The 24,058-nt window shown below is 40.6% G+C and overlaps 1 protein-coding gene across 3 annotated transcripts in view; it reads right to left on the reverse strand.

Moving 5' to 3' along the window:
* SLC12A4 (solute carrier family 12 member 4) overlaps window positions 1-24,058 on the reverse strand; it is a 45,764-nt gene that overhangs the window by 18,685 nt on the left and 3,021 nt on the right. The window contains exons 1-4 of one of the 3 annotated variants that reach the window (XM_063410379.1): window positions 15,287-15,347; window positions 7,457-7,551; window positions 6,274-6,405; window positions 268-414 (exon numbers count right to left, since the gene is read on the reverse strand). In XM_063410379.1, coding sequence (XP_063266449.1) covers window positions 268-414; window positions 6,274-6,405; window positions 7,457-7,551; window positions 15,287-15,332 — 420 coding nt within the window. In that variant the 5' untranslated portion in view covers window positions 15,333-15,347. Of the gene's footprint in view, window positions 1-267; window positions 415-6,273; window positions 6,406-7,456; window positions 7,552-11,106; window positions 11,381-15,286; window positions 15,348-24,058 lie in introns of those variants that run through there. The other 2 variants (XM_063410378.1, XM_063410377.1) reach the window with 2 other exon arrangements.

A 24,058-nucleotide genomic window follows, 5' to 3' on the forward strand; every position in this document is an offset into this window, starting at 1 on the left:
GCAGGCAGCCCTCACCTGGGGCAGGCATGGAAAACAGCTATTTGCTGAACAAATACTATTTATAAGACTGTATTTACACTGCAGTTTGCCAGTTCTGAAGTAACAGTAAAAAGAAATTTTTAAAAATCCTGCAGCTATGAACATGGCAAAGGTGCCTGGCTTAAGTCTGACTTTTCTTTACACAAGCACCTACAATGCAGCCTGCCCAAGGCTCTCAGTAGCTTCCCAGGGGTCATGTCACATGCATTACTGTCCCTAAGTACTTACACAACAGCAGCAAAGCAATACAATCAGGAAGGACTGAAGAACTCCAGCCATTCCCACCATCCACGTCAGCCGAAGGAAGAGAATAACCCCAAAGATATTCTGCATGCACGGCAAATACACCCCCATCAGGGTGCCCATGCTGGGTGACTGGAAAAAAAAATGTTAACATTCATTAACTGAAATTATTCAAAGCAGAGATAACCAAACAGGCCTTGAAGTTCAGCTTTTTAAAGGCCAGAAACCTGGGAAACCTAAGGTAGGCACACTCAAATACTGTTGTGCTGGACTTCAACAAACACAACATAAACTCCAAAATCATGAATTTCTGAACAAAATGCTGACCCTGTCACATACTGAAATAATTATCCTCAGCATTTAACACTGCCTAGTAACAACAGGAGATATATTTACTTGGGTTTTTTGTAGATCCATAGAATTTTTAGTATGAAATGTGTTGAGTGCTGCAGACCCCAAGTAAGACAGATCCTCACCCTACTGCCCAGAGTTCACAGATTAGTTTCAAGGCAAACATACTTTTGTCATGTTACAACTAGAAAAGATTTGGAAGCAATCTGGAGACATGGATAATGTATTTTCTTTCACTTTATATATTCCATATAAAACTAATGGTTCTACCCTTTCTTAAGTTCAGTGTCAGCATCAGACTCTGAATTACTTTTCACAGTGACTGAGAAAACACAAGTTATGTGACTTTACAGGAACTGCAGATGACTGGCCTTCCACACAGCATCCTGCAGAACAATCACCCAAAATAATGGCATCAAAGTGCCACTGCTCAGAGCTTTATTCCAAGGAATATAAAAATGTTTGCTGCATTGGTATACCTGGCACCAGCAGCATTTCAGAGTCCCAAATCTCTGTGGTTTCCTGCCAAGATATTTCATTGCTTCTGCTTTTTAAGGTTTCCTTTTGCATTTAAAATTACACTGAATTCTAAAACACAGGGGGAATAGAGTGTCACTTCTGAAAGGCTCATCCCTTTTCGTACTCCCTTCCATAAATAAACATGAATTCCAAAACACATTAGATAGACAGCATTTAAAGAAGCCCTTGAACAATCATTCAAATGAGAAGGATATTAAAGGGAGATGACAAAACTTGTTCAAATTTGACTCCACACAGCATTAACTAGATGCAAAAATAAATAGCACCTTTATAGACAAAAGAAGTCATGAACCCACAGCAACAGGAAGACAAGCAATAAAATGTGTGCCAAAACCTTTACATAAGGTAATTCAAGAGTATATTTCACTACACAAAGCAAAACCCTTAAAGAATGACATGTTTGTAAGATCACCAGGTCAAAAGCAACCAAGACATTTTGTGCTTCAACTTGCAATTACATGTTACAATCCAGAATTTCCTCATCTGCACTAGGAACCTGCCCTGCCACACGTGAAACAAAACTGTGCCCAAGAACAGGATCTGAACCACTCTTTGTCAGAAGTGCCAGGAGCTGCTGACTGATTTTTTTGAAGTCAGCTTTGAATTTCTTGTGTGACTAAAGCTGAAACAGATCAACCAGACTTTTCTCATACACAGCCCAGGTGAACCTCCTGAAGGAAAGTGGGCACAGAATCACGTGCTGAGGGTTTACAGTGGAGACCTGCAAGCATAGTACCAAAAAAAGTAATTCCCTAATCCATCACCAGCCACTTTATAAAAATTACCATCCTAAACATCTAACCTGATCAGCTTTGGCAGGATTATGTGTGAGGACAAAAGGAATTGTTGTCTGATAGTAACAGAAATTACACTTGATACATAAATGTCCTGATCAGGGCAAGGTAAGGATTTTTTACTGAGTTATTCCAGTGCTATGACTGAGGAGGATCTCCATGGAGTTTTATTTACAGTGTGCTTGTTTCCTCAAGGAAGGGAAGATGTAGATACTTTTGATTCCAACACTTTCATCTGTTTCACACTGTGTCTTTAACCCCTTAAACATAAACTCAGAAAGCACTAAATAATGCTGCCAGGTACTGGGCAGATACTGCCCAGCACAGGGGCTTCCCACTGTCACATTAATGCACACTTTGCCTCTCAAGGAAACATTCCACATAATTTTATCATCATCTATCTGACCATTCATCCACCAGTCCCTCCCTCACAACATCTCTGAACCCATCAAGTGAATTTATCAGACATGTGGGTATCTCAGCATAAAGGAGACAGAGTTTGTCTAAACTGGCATCTGGGAAAAGAAAAGAAGTCCATCCTTCTGCTCCTACACAGGAGAAGTGAACGGACCATGGTTACTGGTTTTCCATGTGACAGTCCTGCACACACTATGAAAGCAGGTGAGATTTCAGCCTTCCCTTTACACACCTCCCATCACCTGCTTCCTTTGCATAAGAATCCACTTTGGCTCAGCTCTTTCCCATCTCTGCCCTATGTGGTCCCTGCAGCTTTGCTCCATCATCCTCTCCCCATCCCTCCTAAGGGGCCTCTCAAGCCTATCGAGTTACAAGCTCACCTCCACCACAGAGGAAGAGAAATTGTGCATTACTTGTACACTTGTGAGACCACTGCGGAGCAGAGCAGCCTAGGAAATGCCCAAGTGTCTGCCCAAGCACGAATTACTAACTCTATCTCAGGCACAAGAGTTTAGCCTGGATTACTTTACCCTGTGGGAAAAAGAATACTCATAAGAAAGAATGATTTACAAGTATTACTTGAACCAGCTCGTTCACAGAAATACTTAACACCAGTAATCTGCAGTGACTTGATCCTTTTTTATAGCATCTAATCATCACTAAGTGATACTAAACCAGTGCTGAAGTTTCACCAGAATGTGACCTGAAACAAGGGTGTTATTATGTTCAGCCTCAACAGCAACCACATGAAAAGATGTAACACCCCGTGCTGCATAAAGGAAATAGAAGAGGGACATTTTGAAGAACATTGTTTTAGAACAACCAAGAAGGGACAGAAAAATCTCGAAAACAGTCTCAATTTCAGTGATGCAGGTCATGTTTCTGCTCACTCTCATCAGCTGCAGACACATAATTTATGTAAATATTGATCTGAGTCTGAAGGACACTATTTCCATTGTGCCAGTGTGATGGGTTATTAAAGCACTTGGCTGCAGGGCTGAGGGCCATTGATCAGCAATGACAGCTCTCACAGGGGCTCTGTAGCATGAGGACAGACAGCAGCACAGAAATGAACTGCCCTGTTAAAGATACATGAACTAAAACAGTTTATCTAATTTTTCATGAGAAGGGGATATTTCTATAGCTCTGTTAAGTGCTTTATGGCAGGACTGTATTTAGAAAAGAAAAAGCAACCCAATTTCCACCTTATTACATTGGAGCTGTGTCAATTTTACAGATGTGTACCTAACAGTGAATGCTACTGCCAAAAGTATTTTAGTGGGGTTGCTGAAACAAGATAATATGTTCATATTAAGATGTCTTGCACTGAAATGAACTTAGTCTGAAAGGATATGATTTGGCAGGCAGGGCTGTGCTAGGTGCCAAAAGGTCCTCCCTGAGAGACCTGCCTTACCTGCTCAGAGAATTACAGTCACTCACTGAAAGGATTGCTTTCTTCAGTTCATTTTTAAATAGCAGATCTAGAGCCTGCTCATCTGCCTTGCTCCAGCTCTTGCCCATGAGATGCCAGCTCCAGCAAGTGACAGGCAGGTCACACTTTGTGACACCAGCTGAGCACACCCAGTGCAGCGCTCACCAATGGGTGGGTTAACAGTGTTTTATCCACTCAGAACAGACCTGCTGGTGCTGGAATGGACTGCCAGACTTCTGTCCTCATGCTCAAATGGGAAGGATAAGGTAACAGCAGCACAGTGATTTATATTTCAAAGATGATTAAAAAGAAGTATGTAGAAGAATCCTGTTTGCACAGTTTCTGCCTTCAATCCATACCCTTGTCCAGCTACTGCTTTTAAATTTCCTGGGTTTAATGGGTATAATTATTGGCCAAGGTTTTCAATTGTCTTAAATTCTGCATGATATTCAGAATTTTCTATTGCTCATGGCAAGAGAGGGAGAAGAAATTCAACCTGCAGTTCTGATATTGCAGCTGATTTATCCCAGAGACAGACATGCAGACAAAGGTTTGCCTAAGGAAACGGCAGTGTTTACACAGAAAACACTGAGATATTAATACAGCATGATACTGTCACTTTTGGAAAGGTCACCCAACCCATCCCACAAAAAACATCTGAGAAGTCTGTGAACACACATTTTTGGGACATGGGAAAGCATAATTCAGGAAAACACAGTTACTAAACCTGAACTCCATTTTTCCATAGAAGCAAAGCTTTAATAAAGATAATAGTCCTTTTTAATGGCAGTAAACAGCTTGAAAATATGCAAGCATGAATCATATCTAAATGTAGAAATATTAACATTATACCATGCATTATACTCTACCAGGGACTGAAAACAAGTTCTCAGTTTTCTGGTATTTGCCCCATTTTTACCTTGTGAAGTTTTATATACATTTTAACCAACTGTTTACTACAGTGCCATTGCCAAATTCTCCCAATCCCTTTTCCATCAGTGAAGCAAGGGACTAGCTTCCAGGTTGCTCTGCATCTTATCCTGGTATTCTGGTCAGGCAATTAATAAGGAAATAAAGACCAAAAGTGATCAGAACTTCCTCACAATCACAAGAACTATATCTATTGTATCCTCCACCATTCTACTTTTGTCAGGGAAATAATCAATGTGCTTCTGATAGCAAGAGGATGAAAATTATTTTAGATTATGCAATAATACCATATTAGTATCTGATGCCTGACATTATTCCCAGCAAAAGCAAGCTAAAACAGAGATGCAGCTGACATTCCTTATTAGTAATGCAAAGGTAAAAGCTTTGGACTAGACTCAGCCATTAGTATAATATCAAGAACCACACAAAAGAAAATCATAACTAAAATGTTTAAATTACTTTTTTAATGTCAGTTTATAGGACCAGAATGCAGCTACTTCACCCAGATGACCTTAGCTCAGCCCTGTCATGATGTCAAATTAACCACAATACTGCAGCACTTTTAGTGCATGTGGTCTCAAATAAAATTGAATTTTAAGCTTCACGTTGACAAAACAACTTTGTTATCCCTCAGTGTAAAACTGCAGAGCAGGGAGGTGGAGTGTGAGTAAGGGCATTCAGCACGGGGTAACGTGCACACTCCCTGGGAGCACTCTTGGTCTGCAACATTATCACTGCCATCTCTTGCTGAAAGGGCTCCAACTTCAGGGCAGTGCTATAAAACCTGCAGAATTTAAGTGCTATCTTAGCTTCTTTGGAAACCTTTCTTTTGAAAGAACTTGCAAACAATTGACATGCCTGCAAACCATAAAATGCAACCTCAACACTCGCAGGTGCAGCGGTAACCAAAGCACCTGCGGCTCTGCAGAGGAGAGAGGAGCACTTAAACACTGCCCTCCTGATAGAAATCAGCCACCAGTACTCAAACCTCAGTGCTGCAGCCATTCCAGGGCCAGCCCCGTGGGCCACCCATCCAAATGCAGATGCTTTGGGGCAGAATTCAGCTGCCTGAGTGCCTGACACCACAATGACTCCTGAGCTGCCCCAGGGTGTCCAATCTGACCTCCACCCACCACTCTAGACGGGTGTTGTCTCCTGCAAACCCTGTGTCATTACCTGCCAGGCTTGTAGAGATGTGTCAGATACCACTGGGAACCTAAAACAGCACTAGGAAAAGCTGGGAGGTGGTTTAGTTTTTATTTGTATCCCCCCAGAAGCCTATCCCCTTCTATCAAAATCAGCACCAAGCATAAGGAATTGCACTGCAGTGCACAGCTTTAACCAGCACCTCTGCCCCAGTTCCCTGGTAACTGCTGGCTCCCCTCAGCTTCTGTGGCATTTCTTTGCAACATTGTCGTGGCTCCTGAGAGAGCTTAAGAAAAAGCAGAAGGGAGGCCAGCTCTCCAAAAATCACACAGGGAATCATCCCATTCATCGGTTTTGGCCATGGGGAGAATCCTTACTTACTTTTGATACTTTCTTCTTCGATCCATCAGTGCTTTCTGCTTCTTCATGTTCCTTGACACCTTGGGTAAGGTTTGTGTAGTTGACCAACTTGCCAAGCAGAGATGACACTTTTGGTCGTATATCAAGTTCTTCCTGTGGAAGAAGACAAGCAGTCAACTTGTGCAGTTCACAGCTTTTCTGAAGAGTGGCTGAGATCACGCCTTCCTGGGCAAGCCTGAGGCTCCCAGGGAACACAGCAGGAAAATCATCCAGGGAATGAGAGAGTATTTCAGTGTGGTTGAACCACTGATGAGAGGTTTTAATTTTCTGAAAGGAGGGCAACTCCGATAGGAAAAGGCCATGCCAAAATGTCTGCACCACGTGAATCATTCTCCTTAGGTGCTGAAATGCATAATTACAGCAATGAAGAAGTCTGAGCCTTAGAACTGGGAGAAAATGAATCTCTACCTTGCATGTATCTCTAACGTCAACTTACATCAACAGATACACTTCTAAAAAGGTCAGGCTGCCAAACAAATCAGAGATTTAGTGATTAAACTCTGCTCATTGTAGACATGTACGCACTCTGATGATTTTATTACATTTTCCAAACTATGTTATCTAACACATGTGGATCCAGACAAAATTCCCAGAAGCCACACGCATGGAGGGCCTCCCACTTTTATACTCATCCTATCCAATTTCTGTTCCTGGTTTAGGGACAGAGGGGACAAAAAAAGCCCCAGAACAAAACCATTCCCTTTCCCTTTCTCTTTAAAATTAAAGTCTTGCACATCTGATAGAACAATAAGGAATGCATTGTAAAGAGAAAAAACTTTCCACAAAATAAATAAAAACCAATTGAGAAAGATTTCACTGTCTGCAGCTTTATCATGTCTTTAGGTATCACCTGGAACAGTTTCTGATGGATCAGAGGCATTATGTGCTCTGTACATGATGCAGAAACTGACCCCAAATGGGATCATCCCTAAAGGGATGACATGAGCCAAGCACCCCTTTTCTTATTCCTTCCTGGGATCTGACCTGCAGTTCACATGTTTAAATGCCTGATTACATCTCCTTCCAGAAAGGGGTTGAGACAATATGTACCCGTGTTCAGCAGAGGAGCATGGCCTTTGGGATCCTGATGGATCCTCCCTCTACTTAGTCCCACAGAAGAGTACAAAAAGCAGCTAGAAATTACCTCAAACAAGGCCAGGTTTCTGTCATAGTAATCACCTCCCTTGCCAGCTTCTGAATTGTTTAGGAAAGGACTGTTTTCTTTATGGTTGCCATGACCTGTGAAGAAAAAAAAGAAGCAGGTTTTGATAAGCAGAGAATGAGACTGTAACCTTGAAGAATCCATAGGGAATAAACTCATTTTGTTAATTGAGTATATTTCTTTATAGTATCTCAACTCCCACAATGTTAGCAGTATCAAAGGTGTTACTCTCAAGGTAGAGTTATTTCTATTTTTACTCCTCTGTTTCATTCAACTAGAATAAAAAGCCACCTCAAAATAAAATTTACGAGTAGGGTCACAGCTATCCATGCCTTCACTCTAGTGCTCACTTCTCTAATTGTTTTTTATACAGGACAGTGACAAGCACCAGGACAGCTCCTGTGCTTTTAGCAATCACTGCTAATGCTAACAGCAACCTTTGAGCTGTATGTCCAACCCAGTTAGAGTTGGTCAGACTGAACACTTCAAAGACAAGGTTCTGTAATGGCAAACAGGTAAAGCAGCCCCCAAAGCACCTTTTCAGTTCTTAAATGCTCTTTGTTATCCACTATGCCCACTAATCCCAGATATTTAGCAACCTCATGCCTTTACCCTCACTGTTTTGAACACTTAAGCTGTGCATTCTTCAGGCTCCTCTTATGCTTAATTAAAAGTTAATATCAGGTACATTAAAATCAGAGCACTCCCATATGCAATGGGAGTGAGCAATGTTTTAAAAAAAAAAAGAACATGGAAGATTAGCAGAGCTTTCTGTAGCAAGCAGTAAAAAAAACAACAACAACAACAACAACCAAAAAAAAAAAAAAACCCCAAAACAAAAAACAAAACAAAAAAAAAAACCAACCAAGGGCACTATAGTTTAAAACAACCTCTGAGGGGAAAAAAAATTAAATTTATTTCCAAGCGCTTCAAAAGAAGTTCTTGAACCTAGGTCTCCCATTACCCTCTGCTCAACAAACAAAAATTCTTTTCTTTTGCCTGTACCTCTTCACTCCCTGCTCTCTCAGCCAATACAAATTAATGATTTCCAAGAGCATCTCCTTAGGAAAGAATTAATCCAAGGAATACCTTTTTCTATTTACAGAAGATGTAACCACTACAGAAATTCAAAATGAAAGAAAATACATTATTATCTCAAATGAAAATACTGCAAGTTAAAATATTGAACACTGAATACACCAAAAGCAAGATATTAAACAGTTGGATTTTTGGGTGAACCTTTTCAATGATTATGGTAATCACTTCAACCAGGCTACACTAAATTATTTTAATATAATTCAAGTGAAAATCTCTCTGTATTTTGAAATTTGAATTAACTTACAAAATGAACTTAACAGGCAAAGAGAAGAGTCCTTCCTCCCCTACTCACAGTGATCAGCACAAACTGCACTGTTACAGAAGTGATTGTTATAAGCTAAAAAATTATGAGAACATTCAGTCCTACTGAGGGGAAGGCATGCATGGAAAGCAGCACAATCTTCTGGAAATTGCTGACAGGTGCTTTGAACAAAACTGTTGGAAAAACAATATTCAGAAAGAACAGAGGCATTTTAAAGCTTCTCTAAGTAAATATTTAGCTGACCAAAAATATATGAAAAGGGCAGCCTATGGTGTTTATGTGTCTACTGTCTTTCTCAGAGCTCTGATAATTAACCCCAAAATGTTAATGAGCAGCTGCCTTGAACAAGGGGGCTCAGCTTATTCGCTGACCCCAACTACCCATAAGAGATACTCACTTGCTGTAATTGTAGAATTTTTTACATTACTAGAAAAACATCAGTAAGCTTAACAACACAGCATCAAAATCAAATGGTTATCAACTTTAGCAAAGGTAAAAATCTGCAAAAACTGCTTGTTTATTATTGTTGTGCCTGTACTGGAATATACCAGATCAATTTTGCTGCAGTGTGTGCTGCAGTCCCCTCATCCTGTTGTGGTTAAAGTACATTTACAATTTTTGCTGAGGAAATGGAGTTATCTGCCATATACCTTTTACTCATTAAATTGGGCACAAATGATGGTGCAAATTATGACATCAAGAGAAATACTGTCTGCTTGATTCTTCTAGACTCTGGTCTCTGCAGTACCTTCCTCATTACACTTATCAAACACAGTAAGGTCATGAGCAACTTTGGTTCGTTTCCTCCATTCCTATATACACTATATAGGAAATCCTATATGGCTCTAGTGCCTGAAAGTTTGAAATATCAGCCTGGTTTTTTTTGGTGTGGGGGTTTTTTTTGGGTTTTTTTGGGTTTTCTTGGTGTGTTTTTTTGGGTGGTTTTTTGTGTGTGTGTGTTTTTTTGTTTTGGTTTTTTGGGGGGGTTTGTTTGGTTTTTTTTTTGGGGGGGGGTGGTTTTTGGTTTTTTTTTTAAATCACCAAGTGATTTTTAAAGCAATTCTTTGCTGCCTTAGTTTTCCTTCTTCCATCAGGAACCCTACCTCATCACTGTCTCCAGTGAGTATAATGGGTGTTCTTTTACTTGTAACACTTAGAGAACCTCTCAACCCTTTCATGTTCAAATTCCTGCTGTTGCCAAGACATCCACACATTCAATCTCAGTTTTTTAAACAAGATGGTAATTCTTTTGCTTGTTACCAATAAAATGCCCTTGTTACCATAATCCACATAACCTCTCCTTAGTTCAGAAAGATTACGTGACACCATCTCCCTGAGCCTGACAAAGACCAATGACTTCAGGTGAATCTTCTACTTCATTGGTGTTATTTTTTAGATGCATCTTCATTTTACCACCAGTGAATATTTCATAATTGAAATATCAGAGGACCCCCCGTCTCTCTAAAGAGCTTCCATCTTCTCTCTTATTCTCTATTTGTATGTTCAAGCATCACTCAGACCCTGCCCATTAGACTTTTGTTCCAAATTTGACCCCTTGGCATGCTGGCTATATATACCTGCACACAGGAAGCCCAAACTGAATAGGAAATTCAGTAGAACTAGTGACTGGAAATATAGTATTGATTTTGCAATTGCTAGGGCACATTTTCCTCTTGATGGTTCAGATGATAGAGAAGTACAACTGGCTTTTTACCACATTCACAGCACTAGCTCCATTGTCCTGAAATAACACAAATATGAATCACTGCAGACAGTGCAAAAATAAAAGTGAACTTTCCTGCTGATCTAATGAAGTGCCTCTCCAAAGTCCCTCTCAAACACTGTACACGTTCAACAGGAGGTGAAGGAGTGTAAGTTCATCTGCAAGTTCTCTACAATGACATCCCAGTTCCACATCACCAAGAAGCAGAACTGGTGCTGCAGAGATGTGTGCTAATTCAAGACTATCACATTGCTAACTTAAATACAGCTGATCAAATGACAGCCAAAAATCATCTTCATCACAGCTGCATGCTGAATGCAATCTCTTCTTTATAGACATATTCTAAATCAAACCCTCCCACTTTCCCTCTTCTCATCTTGTGTTTCCATTTCAGGAGTAAAACCTCCAGCAAACGACCATTTCCTCAACAGCAATCACAACAGTACTCTGACAGGAGACACCAGACTGCAGCACAGTCTGCAAGAAAACAATTTTTCCAGCATATTCTCTCTGCCAGTGAGCAGCAGCAGCAGCTTCAAAGAGACTTACTTGCATGGGAAGGGCGCGTTATGTCCATCAGCTTTGGGAGGGAGCGGATGTGACCTCGGAAAGCTACCCTGGGGAATTCTTGCCCCAGCTTCACCCGAGGACAGTTCACATCCTGAGGCACGAGGTCTCCTGGGCCAGCACCATCCTGTGACATGCGCACAGATTTCCACATTCTTACTTATCAACTCTTTGGTCCTGGCCAGCAGCTACGTGGTGTTAGCTTTCATCATGCGAGATTGATTCGCAAGGAACATTTCTCAAAGGGTGAGCTAAATACTCTGCAACAGAGAATAATTTATTTGCCTTAGTCCCTAATTAATCTCAAATTTTGAGGTATTCAAGCTGTATTCCAAGTAGGCTAATGTTTCCTCTTCACTTGTTTCATTGCTTCTCAGTCGTCATTATCTTTCGATAATTAAGGCATTTTATTTCTGAAGGCTACCAGTTCTCTCCCAAACCAGATAATTCTATCTGCAGCCACCACTTCAACTATACAGTGTATCTAAACTTCTCCAGCACAGTTCCCTGAACATTCTACTCCCCTAATCAGATATGGGCACAGGTCCAGAGAACAAATTCCTCATCCTGTGGACCACCTGAGTTCCTTAAAAAATCAGAGATGATCCAGAGAACAAAACCTAAAACCCTCAAGTGTGCGTTCTCCCACACATACAAACACACAGGCTTGGGAAACAGAACAAAAGCAATAAATGAATGTCCAAACGTTTGCGTCAGAGCTAAGAAAAAACACTGTGACTAAACTGTAGTAGATATTCTACCAACTTGTTTTATTTTGTTCTTTTCCAAAAGGTTAACATTGTCTTTACTAAAAAAAAAAAAAAAAAAAAAATTAAAAAGGATTAAGAGCATGGAGGACACTATTCATGTTACTGCTTTCCTTCTGGAAGAGGATTAGGCCAGACACAGTTTCACTGCTTGAGCATGCTGAAAGCAAGTCTTTTGTGCAAGCCATTGTGTATCAATGTGCTTTCTTAAGTAACTGAGGGATGAAACCCAGAATTTAGAGAGAATTACAAAAAAAGACATATATGAAAGTAACTAAAAGACAGATTAGTGAGGATAAATGAAAGCTGAACAATTAGGCACAGTGAGACCATTGCAAAGAAAAGACCAGGAAGCTTCACAATTATAAGGTCTGCTCTGCCAGACTAAAATAATCATTGAGAGGGTGGCAAGAGCAGTTACATGACTTGACTTGTCAAGGCTTTGCTTTTCTCTACTGCCAGGTTTTAAACTCCCTTACAAAAAACCACCACTCCCCTACTTCACCACATGCAGGTAAAGAAGCAGAAATTAGTCCATCTTTTAAAAACTACAGATTCTTTCATCAGGACATGACTAAGCCAGAGATGCTCGCTTACTTCTTCTGGAAACTTTATCTACCCGGCAAGTTAAGATGTGCTGAAGGCACAGATGGACAGAGCCTGACCAGCTTTAGTCCAGCCCACACAGATAAAGTGAACAGAGAATGCCAATTAAGCTACAGCAAGGTTAAAACATTAAAGAAAATGCAAATTCTGGAGAGGGATGAACTTTGACAAGAAACTCCTGCCACTTTGCTTCTACAGGCACATCATCACTGAGCCAATGCCAGCTGCTCACAGCACCTCAGGAGGAACACAGCCTCCAACACGCTCTGCAGGCAGGAGAGCTGGACAAAGCTCCAGACACTGCTGGGACCCGTGGGGATGGCATGCAGGACTGCCAGAAGTACCAACTCTTAAGTGAGGGACTTATTTCCTCACATAATTCCAGTGCAAATCAGAGTTCAAGTCAGAGTTGGAACTGAAACGCTCGGCTTGACCAAGAAACACGTTGGTTTATTTACCCCTCTATAGCTAACAAACAGCAGGTATTTCCTAGAAAACCAGCTCGAAGGACAGCCCACCACTCCTCCCCTCGATGTGATTTAATTTCTGGAGCAGCACAAGAGTTAGTATCTCACTTGTAATTGTGCTGTGCATGTACAGACTCCTTTGTGTCCACCACAACAAACTTGTGATGAAATAGCCTGTCTAGCAGCTAACACCACGTCTTGCTGTTATTCAGACACTATTTCAAAATTGTCACTGCCCACAAAACCTGTGAGAGTTAAGGGCACAAACTGAGCCGCTTTCATGCATGGGGAACACACTTCTCTGACCTTTTTTAATGACAACAAGAAAATATTCATATTTACAATATTTCATCTACCAGTAACACTGGAATCTAAGATTAGAAACCAGAGTTGATACCCAAGCAGTTGCTGTGGGTTTCCCTTAATATGAGCAATCTAAACAGCAGGCTGTTAGAGCCAGCTAATCACACAAGTGTGATTCTCAGTCAGAAAGAGATGGCTCCGTTAGCTACCCCTGGAGTGCCTCTCCTGAGCATGCACCTTGACATGCTGCAAATTACCTCTAAAGACAGCCTAACCTAAATAAAACCCTAATTTATAGATGATTTACATTAGGCAAAATTTATCCCACTTTGGAAAGCAAGTTAGTTCTGTTCTGATTCATTTGTGCTTTCTCAGATTTTCATGTGTCAGTATGTTTTGCAAATTTCTACACAAGTGGTAATTAAGAAAAAAATTACTTTGATATTTGACCACAAAATCAAAATAGGTTTACTACACTTAACTGTTCTCACAAGACCTAGAAACAAATTAATATGCCCAAAGTAGGTATTCTACTGGGAAAAAAAATTGGAGAAACAACGAGATTGCTGCAAACAGAAATTATTGCACAATCAGGTTTTATTGGTCAGATTATTTTGGGGACATTTGTTCACAGCCCTATGGATAAAGTTTTAATATAAAAAGCTGTTATATGCCCATTTTTATCACACTTTGGGGGTTTGGTTTGTTTTTACCAGTTCTTGAGACACCATTTCCCAGATGTCAATAAGGATAATGCTCACACTGTTCTCCCAAAGGCTGTGTGATGTTCAGAGTGCTCTGCTCATCACTCACAGGCCATCAAGACCTGCAGCTCTGAGCATTGCTGAGAAACAGAAAAACCTCAACACTCTTCCTGGACTTTGCCAGCAGTCCAAGAACCCTGCAATCTCCACTCTTCAGACCAGAAATAGGTCACCATTTACACCAGAAATAGGAGATAATCAGCATTGCATCTAGTTAGATAAAACTCATTCACACTACAAACTAGGCATTGCTAATGGAATAACTAACTGAAATCTGGTAATGCCAATTCACACAAGACCAGGTCTTTTTCACTGAAGGTGGCAGAAAGCACAAGCTGTAAAGTCCAAGCTGACCCAGTATTTTATGAAAATAAAGGCCAAAGTCACACTAGATAAGAACTCACACAACAATAAGGCTTAAGAGAGGAAAGCACAGCAGAATGAAAGGACAGATCTCTCCCTGCATAGCTCTGAGATCCTCTGCAGGTGAAACACAGACTCAAACATCAGACTCACTGCACCCTCACTGCCTGCTCCAGACACACACTTCCATCAGAAACTGCAGCGTAAACACCAAACTATTGACATTCCTGCTCATTTTAATAGTATATGCTGTTCATTCGCTATTATAACATTATTATGCTATGTAATAACATTATTTACTTCGCTGTTAATTGACACTGTCAATATGGTTTTGAGTTTACTGGATTTTACCCAGCTAGTAAAGCTGTGATTGTTAGGACTTATTACACACTACATTGTAGTACACATTTATCACCAGCAATAGTTATAGCACCTATAGAAGTGACACAAACAAAGCATAATTGTACCCAAAAAAATAAAACAAAAAACTCTATTATTGGTAATATAGTCATTCCTCTGAACCAGTTCAGAGCTCAAAAGATGGCACATGCTTGTGCTCTGCCTGAAACAAACAGCCAAAACTTTCCCAGACAACACCCTATGCAACAGACAGGCTGGAGCAGTGCACAAAATTAAGTATACAATTAAGCACAGATCTTGGATTTATCCCTAGATAAACATGTGTGAAGACTTCTACTGTACTTTGCAGAACTAGATTAGAGAACAGCCCTACCCATCAAGTTGACTGACCCTACACAACTCGAAGGATTTAACAATTTAATAATCTTCTGTTTCAGAAAGCACTACGACTTTATTTTTCAGTTAAGATACACTGATAGTTTCAAAACACTACAATTCTTTGTAGGTGCTAATATCAACATAAAGTACTTACCCTTCAGCAATAGCTCTTTGACATTTTCAGTAACTTGGTTTACCATTATTCTTCTTCCAGCTCTTAGCACATGCTTTAGTAAATGCTTCCTCTGGGATGTCCTGAGGATTGGACAATTTTAGTAATACTGTATTTCCAAAAGAACTTTCTCTACCTGCTCTGACAAAGTGCTGGCTGCAATGTTGAACTGGACTGATCCCTTCCAGGAAGCAAGAATTCCTTACAGAAAGCTAAGCTGACACTGATATAATCCTGGCATTACAATCCCTTCAACACTGAGAAAATACACAAATACCAGGATCTTACAGAAAATGCTACTTGTCAAATCCAAGCCCAGCCACATTTAAGAGGCATTGCAGTTGTTTGCACACTTACTCAGAAAAGCATGCTACAAATCTGCTGCTTGTTGGGTGTGGAATCAGACAGGGTTTTAAACCTGCTAATGCCAGTGCAGCTCTGTGACATTAGCCCTGCAGGCATTTCAGCTATCCAGTGAAAACAGTGATCTGTTTCTTTCCATCTTCAATACATCAGAATATGATGACCCATTAATGGATGAACCACACGCAAGATCACAAAAAAAAAAACCAACCTCGCAACAGCAGGATGAAATGGGAGGTTTATGTAAGACACACAAGAAATATTAACTTAATGATTCTAAGCACTTCATAATTAACAGAGCCCCCACCATTCTGCCCATTCACAAGGAGTCCTCTGGACAGCAGCACACACCTCACTAGGACTTATCTACATGATGAGCTAGGTGCAGTCACCAGGAATACCTGCGTAATTAAAGGTGCCAAGTCACTTTTGAGAAACTGCATTTAGGAACTCACATCACTTGGGAGCTTTCATAATATAACCTGTCACTGCCAGATGAAAAAGAATCACTAGAAAAACAACTTTTATTTCACTGTAATCCACTTCAGAGGTTCTTTCATGTGGAACGACTCCAAAACCATTTCTCATGATTATCCTCCCTGAAACTCTATCCCTTCACAGGCATGAGGGCACCTCAGATACAGCATACCTTCTATCAAAATATAGGGAGCAGCTTTCTGGTATTTTCCCTGCCTCAAGAAAAGCCTCTTGTGTTGCTACAAAATGTTCTCACTTTCTCTGAAAGACTGCAACACACATCTGTGAGACCAGTATGCAGATTCCATGCAATACTCAATTCAAATTCACCTTTCTGATACCAAACACAGAAAATTCTTTTCAGCTCTATACCTGTTCAACTGACCATGGCTTTACAAAAAAGAGAACAACAAAAAAAAAGATGTCCAAAAAACACACATCAGAATTTTGGACATACCTGTTCTCTCCTCCAGCTCAACATAGACCAAAGAAACAACTGTACAGGCACAAACCCTGCAGTGAGAGAAAGCACATGGGAACAGTGACCACTAACAGCCAGTTTGCCACCAGCTCAAAAAACTTCCTACAGAGAACAAGGAAAGAAATAAGGTAAGACCCGGGATGCTAAATATGCTCCAGACATGGAGAAAATAACAGAAGAGAGGAGATTTAATTACTTTGAACATTTCAATGCATGTACATTCTGTGCATTGCATACCACACAATGTACATTTACAGACATCTATCCACTATCCATTCCTGAAGACTGCAGAAAGACATTGGTAACCACTTAGAAGCTGATTGTGAAATCCTGAATGTCATTAGTTAACTCGTACAGAAAGTGCTGAATATCAGATATTTCTTACATTTGAGAAGTACTGAGTTCCATGAGAAAACAAAGTTCATGAGAGATTTTTTTTTTTTAAGCCAAGGAAAAAGGAAAGCAGGAGGGCATTTTAAGGAGGAGGGAAAGAAAAGAAAAAAAAGAAGTTAAGCCTGTGTAGAGTTCAAGGCTGAAATCCAAGGATGACCTTTCAGTGTGAATTGCTACAAACAGCCAAAACTCACTCTCAACCCTGGTCATAATACTTAGAGAAAGTACAAGTCAGCACGAGACTTCTCCAAGCAAAGGGAGTCACTCCTTCCCACTGAACATTTTAGAGGGTAGAGAGAGCTCTGACATTGCACATGATAAACAGCAAACCACCGTTCTTCTAAAATACAAATATTTTGACACACATTTACAAAGAGCCCACAAGTTTCCCAAAACAGCACAACACATTTCACCTAGTGCTACACAGCACAGACCAAGACAAAGTCAGATATCTGGAGAAGCCCCAGTGGCTTTTACCATAATTTTACAGAAAGTTCATCAGCTTGTGAGAGCACCAGAGCAAAGTAAGTATAACACACTCGCTTGGAGAAACTCTTCAAGGAGTAATCAGCAACATTAGATCACTTTTCTGCTTCACCAGTCAGGAATTAGGCAGCTGGAGCATAATCTAAGTCAGAAAACATCCCAAGATGTATCATAGTGAGTTTGCTCCTGCTAAATATATGCTTCTACCACAAAGTCTACATTACAGTGTCTTAAAAGGGCAAAGGCAAAATACTGCAATTAAATAATTCTCTCTGTGTGGCTTGAGTTGCAGCTTTAAAGCTCCTTGCAAGTGTGCTAAAAGGCATCTTCACACAAGGCAGGCAATCATCCCACTGTCTGGTTACACAGAATTGGGATTTACCAAACATGGCTCAGCTATGATTGATTGATATAGCTGATTGTACACCTGATTAGTGTACCTGATACCATGATTGGCTACCATGTTGCAGAAATTAACCCCTGACCTTGTCACCACATTTCCTGGGAACACAGAAACACAAAGAGTGAGTGGTTTGTGCTGGCCTAGACAAAGAAGTCAAGATAAAAGCTCCATGCAGGAGCTGAAGCAAGGGTTGGCTCGTGATGCTCTCAAAACAGCCGTGCCCCAGTAAAGGGTGCAGAACACGAACAGGAACCAAGGGAAAGGAGGGGATGCTGCTGAGGGAGGAGGTTGGGATGGGAGGTGGTCAAGTGGTGCTACTGCCAAACACTTCACATTGTGAAATAACAAACTGGACAGTTTAAACCTTAGCAGAACAAAGCCAAAAATACACACAAGCAGTAGGTTCTAAAATCAGACCTGCAAGACAATTAACCAGCTTCTACCTTTGTGTCAGCTCTGGACACAAATATATACTACAGCAAGTAGTAGAAAAAGTAAGATCAATTATGCTATTTAGAAGAGGATAAGCAAGACAAAGCTCCTGAATGCAAAGGTAGAAGGCAGAGGGGAAACAGTAATGTGCTGTCCTCCATCAGAAAAAGCAGCAGCTATGCCGTCCTCCTGCATTACTCCTAGTCCTGACTCAAATCTGACCTCCTGCATGGAAATCCAGACTTTGTGTGGACTTTGCACACAGTAACGAAGCTCAGGGCTACCCAGCTTGCAAGCAGAGACAGGGTCATAAAACAAAGTAGCATTGCTATAGATAATTTTATGGAAAACAATTATACTCCGGGGCATAAAAATTGTGTTTTACTGCAGCAATCAGCAATTTAAAGTACGCAAGAGCAAGTCTCAACAGGTTTGCCCTTCTTAACTCAGCAAATGAGCAGCTCCTAATGGCACACCATAAAAATGTTTTTCCCTTTCACATGGAAGTGAAAGTCAGAAGTTTGTATGGTGTGCTTCAAGATAAGAATGCAGTGATTGCAGGACGTTCTAAATCCCTCAGCTAAACAGAAGAATTTGCTGGGTACCGGTAGGAGATGAAACCGAAGGTTGGTAATTAGACCACAGGGAAAAAAAAAAAAAAAGGTGTAGTTTTGTTGAGGGGTAATTCCCTTGAGCCTATGCACAGCACAGTGTGCCTCAGCCCCACACACAGCCCTGCATCACTGCTCCTCTGCCAGCATCTGCTTATTCAACCCTGCCAGAGCCCTGCCAGCCAGCCCAACACAGCTCACGGCTCTGACTCTCATTTTCAAACATCGATGGATTGCATCCTCATGACAGCACAGACCATGTGCCAATCAATGGAAGAGCTGCGCTTCTGGGACACTGCAGGTCACCTGCGTGGAGAGAAAGGGGCAAATCAGGCATTCTGCACCTTAGAGAATGGAGCTGTGGGCCAGAAATCCAGGAGACATCAGGCAAACCCCAAATGTGAATACCTGTGGGAATGCTGGCACACCACACCCTACACAGAGGAGCTTCCTGGAGCAGCCCTGGGACCATCAGTAGAGCTGGGATGATGATCACCCTCTCCAGTACCAGCCTCCTCCTCCCTCATCCCTGCCCAGCCCTGCCTGGCACTGGCCCCTCATCTTCTGCTCAGCAAAATGCCATTTCATTTACATTTCCAACAAGTCTAAAGCTGCCTCCAGCCAGCAAAGCACAACTGCCAACTTATCAAACTTCCCCATTCATCCACAAGCTAATTGAGTAAAAGCTTTTTTGGGGCAATTGGCACTTTATTCTGCATGTCAAATTCTATCTCTCTATCCTACAGAGCACAAAGATCAAAAGATGATTAAGAAAGAACTCCACCAGGTACATTTAACAGCAACAAAAAATTGAAAAAATGTATTCCCAGAACTGTTCTGACCTGTACCTCTGCTGCTCAGACGTGATTTAAGACTGCTGGAAAGCAAACAACCTTCTTTTCCAAGCCCTACCTAGCACCCACCACAATATCTAAAGCTTTATTAAAGGCCTGTTAGGAAAAAAATGCTACTCCATTCACTCCAAGAACTTATTATGGTTCAGAAGTGACAGATTTAAGCTTGTGAAACAGTGTTTAAAATAAAAGCTATAGGGGACAAATAGGCAGTGAACAAGCTACAAAATAACCTCCAGACAGTTACATTTATATATGTGCAGTTACAGTATACAAAATGTTGTCACATTCAAATTCCAGAGAGGTTTACCCTACGTGCATTGTAAGGGCTGTATTTTTGTGTAGACCTTTTAAACTTAAAGATAGACTTATTAACTGTCATGTGTTTTGAGTCTGTGAAAAGACTAACATTTTATGTGTATGTATTCTGTTATTTTGCTTGCTGAAAACAAAGATATTATTTGCTTGGCAATCACTACAGCAGCCACTGTGAAAGATGCTCAGTCCTCCATGCATGACAAAATCCAAGTATGCTGAAAGAAACCATCCAAAGCAGCTCAACTGAAAGAACAAGAACAGTACTACTCATTGCTAAGGGATCACTGGGCAGCATTTAAACAGTTGCCTATTGAAAACTAATAATTAAGAAAGAGGTTTTACTAAATCAAACAACAACGACCAAAAAACCCTGAAATTTTATTATCTGAGAATAAAAATCAGCTTAGTACAATCAAGAGATGCAAAATTTCTGATTCAGAGGTTACTGAAGACAAAGGAAGGCCCCTAAAATGTAATTCAAAGAGGCTTTAAACTATGTCTTAAAATGGTGCATTTTTTTTTCTCTAATTCAGGTCACAGTACAAAGTATTTAAAGAGCAACCTTGAACCAACAAGTTGAAGACACAGGCCTTTTTTGATCAAAGAAACTTTGCTCCGTGTACTGATAACAGCAATTTTTCTGTAATTTAAAGCAGTCTGCACATTATTTGTTGCATCACAATCAAAACCAGATGTAAATTCTCAACTTGCTCTAGGAAGGGGAGACTCACCAAATGCAGCTTTCCTCTCCCTGTGGCACTGGGAATCCCCCATCCTGCTAGACCCAGCTCAAAACCAGGCAGTGATCACTAACTCTGATGCTTCTCAAGGTGGTTGCCAGCCTCAGCCAGCAGCATTTATTACATCTGGCTACATTTCCTAATCAATGAGACTGCAAACTACCTTAGAATTCACTCCACATCAAACTTCAGAGCAAAAGCCAAAATGAAATTCTACATTGACAAGCATGCAAAAACTTATGCTTTAATTTTCTTGCAGCAAGGAAAAGAAAGCAGATGTCACTATTTTCTTTGAGGAAGTGAAACACTGAAGAAATTTGTAGAGGGAAATTGAACAACACACAGAGATCAATTTTATCCATGAGAGATGTAATACAAACACAAGACATACAAAAATGTACTTAAAATTCTTCAGAAAAGTTCTGAGATTGTATAGGAGATACAACTTCATAATAAATATTATTAAAATATTCTCAAACTTAGTCTCAATTCAAGTTTGAAATGGTCACTTAGCAAGCATGGGCAGAGAAAATTAGGCACAAAATACATGTCTTTTCATGTACAACTGCTTAGCCTTATAAGGCAGGTGTTCTCCAAAACACAAAAAAAATCTGCAGCTGCAAAAGCCCAACAGAGGGTTGTTTGGGGTTTTTTTAACACTCTCCTCTAAGCTTTTTGCAAGATGCAGACCCACGCACCCACGGGTACGGGAGCTGCTTTCACATCACTTAGACATATCACAAAGACTCTTCCCAGAGCTTTTTCAAATAACTGAAATACCAGAGAGCCCACAAAAAGGCCCATGTTTGCTATATTTAGCTAAGTGTCCTGTGCACCAGCAGCTGGCACCACGATCCCCTTGGTACTGGACAGCTGCAGCCTCTCCAGCTCGGTCCTAATCACTGCACAAATTAGAAGTACGAGACATGCTTTGCAAAATCAGCAGTTTATGCAGCAACAAGAACTGTTTTTGTTTTCCTAACAAGTATTTTAACAAATTAAACCTTACTGCATTACAAACTGATAAAAGAAACTAGAGGTTTCGACCAAGAAAATGAGCTCCTCAGAAAAATTCCTTTGACTACAGGGTGTAAAGAAAGTATATTCCACCTCCTTCACCCACCCAGCTATTATAAACAGCTAATTAAGTAACAAAGCACTTTTCCACTCTCATTTTTCACATGCCAATTGAACTCTTATCTCTCCTTATCTGACGCAAGAGTCCACTTCTCTATGCACCTGTATTGTTGAGAAAAGCATTCTGGAATTTAGCACTGCAATCAGTGCTGTGCTAATTGCTGATTGCTCAAACAGAAAGAAAAATAATTCTAAAAAGGAATTAAAAGGAAAAAAAAAAGCCCTAACAACAAAAAACCTCCCCGGACTTCTAAAGTACAACCCTGCTGCTAAGACCTCTTTCAGGACCTGCACTGAAAACCATAACTATTGCTGTGGATCCCAGAAGTACCCTCTCTGAAAAGAAATAAATATTGACATATTTAGTACTGACAGGATGCCTTTAATACTTCCAAATTTACACATCATACTTTTCAGAGAGGGGAGACCAGATGCCAGCAGAACAGAAAAAAAAACCCTTCCTCATCAAAATGCAACTACACTGAAGAGGATGCAGTCTCCATCCCATTTTCAGTACAATAATAGTTAAATCACCAGAAAAGGCAGTTCACTGACATCAGTATTGCTACTCTCAGGTTACTTTCTTTTCTCTGAAACAATTCAGAGGTTCTGCCTCAACTGCACCCCAGGCTGCCTCCTCTATGACTTCTTTCTCTGGCTTTTAGGCAATACAAAAAGTGCTGAAGACGCTGGTGCTACAGAGGTTATGCAAAAATCTTCCACTAGGACCACCACAACAGTGCCATGCAGCCACACTGCTGCCAGCAGAAGCTCTTGACTTAAATGCTATTTGGGTATGTTTCTGTTGTCCTATTTAGCTCTAGTGCCTAATTTATTACATGACTAATTTTATCTTATCTCTGGACTTTGCCAAAACACCTACATGTAAGAATTAAGCACTTTGAAGAAGAATTTTTGAATGATTTATGTGTCCCCATTAAAAGTATCTTCAGACACATTTCATGTGAGCTTAGCTTCAAGTCTTGCAAAAGACTGAAAATCTTTACTAGTAAGTTACCACACATTAAAGCAGCGAACCAGGAAGTTTAAAGTAAAAGCACACTGCTATCACACCAGAACTTTACCCACATTTTCCAGAACAGCTCACTGCAAATGAGCAGCACAATCTGCTGCTGCACAAGAACACTGAACACTGGCACATAATGGGAGCTCGAGGTAAAGGTCTCAAGTCTAGTTAGAGAACTCAGGGCTTGGAGGAAGCCATGTGATGATAACTGGAACATCAGCAGAGCAATTCTTGGCAAAAACCAAGGGTGGCAGCTGACCAAAGCTAGTTAGTGACACCAAGCTGATTAGTGTCTCATTTCCACAGAAAAGTCAAGGGAAGATAAGTAACTTCCCTCAGGACACATGACACTGCCACACTTTGGTTAACTGGGTGCACAATGACTGTGGAGCTGAGATTCCTATTAAAGCAAAATGTATTTGGTTTTTTAAACACTATTCAGACCCCACTGTTCCTCTTTTTGCCCTGTGTACCCAACCTAATATGCTGGCTTTATTTCAAAGACAGAGGGGATGCCAAATTCACATTTCTCATCCCTGACGATCCATAAAGAAGAGCTCAAGTGTTTATCATAGGATCACAGGATAATTCTTTGTACTTCTTTTACTAAATGAAAGATGTCAAAGTCTATTACAAACAGTGGCAGTCAGTGGGACCTACTTAGAAATAAAAGGCTGATTTTATTCATAAGCAAGCACTGGAACTATCTGACAAGGCTAAATTATTGCACAGTGACTAATGTCTTCTTATGGAAATGGTTGACAAGAAATTCTGTCACTGAACAGTTTCACATCTGTAGAGTTTAGATGACACCCTATCACTTGATGTCCTAAAAAAAGCAAAATTCAGGAAAAAACCCTTCAAAAATAGGAATATGACAAACAAAGGCAAACCAAAAAAAGCATCCATCAGAATCATAAGCAACAGCCTAAGATATTGTGCATGAGTACTGGACAATACAGCCACTACTCTGCAGACTGTTAGAGGGCAGCTATAAACAGTGACAGTGCCATGAGCACGCTCTGGAAGAGC

This window comes from Prinia subflava, chromosome 13 (genome assembly GCF_021018805.1).
Source record: "Prinia subflava isolate CZ2003 ecotype Zambia chromosome 13, Cam_Psub_1.2, whole genome shotgun sequence".
NCBI classification, from domain to species: domain Eukaryota; kingdom Metazoa; phylum Chordata; class Aves; order Passeriformes; family Cisticolidae; genus Prinia; species Prinia subflava.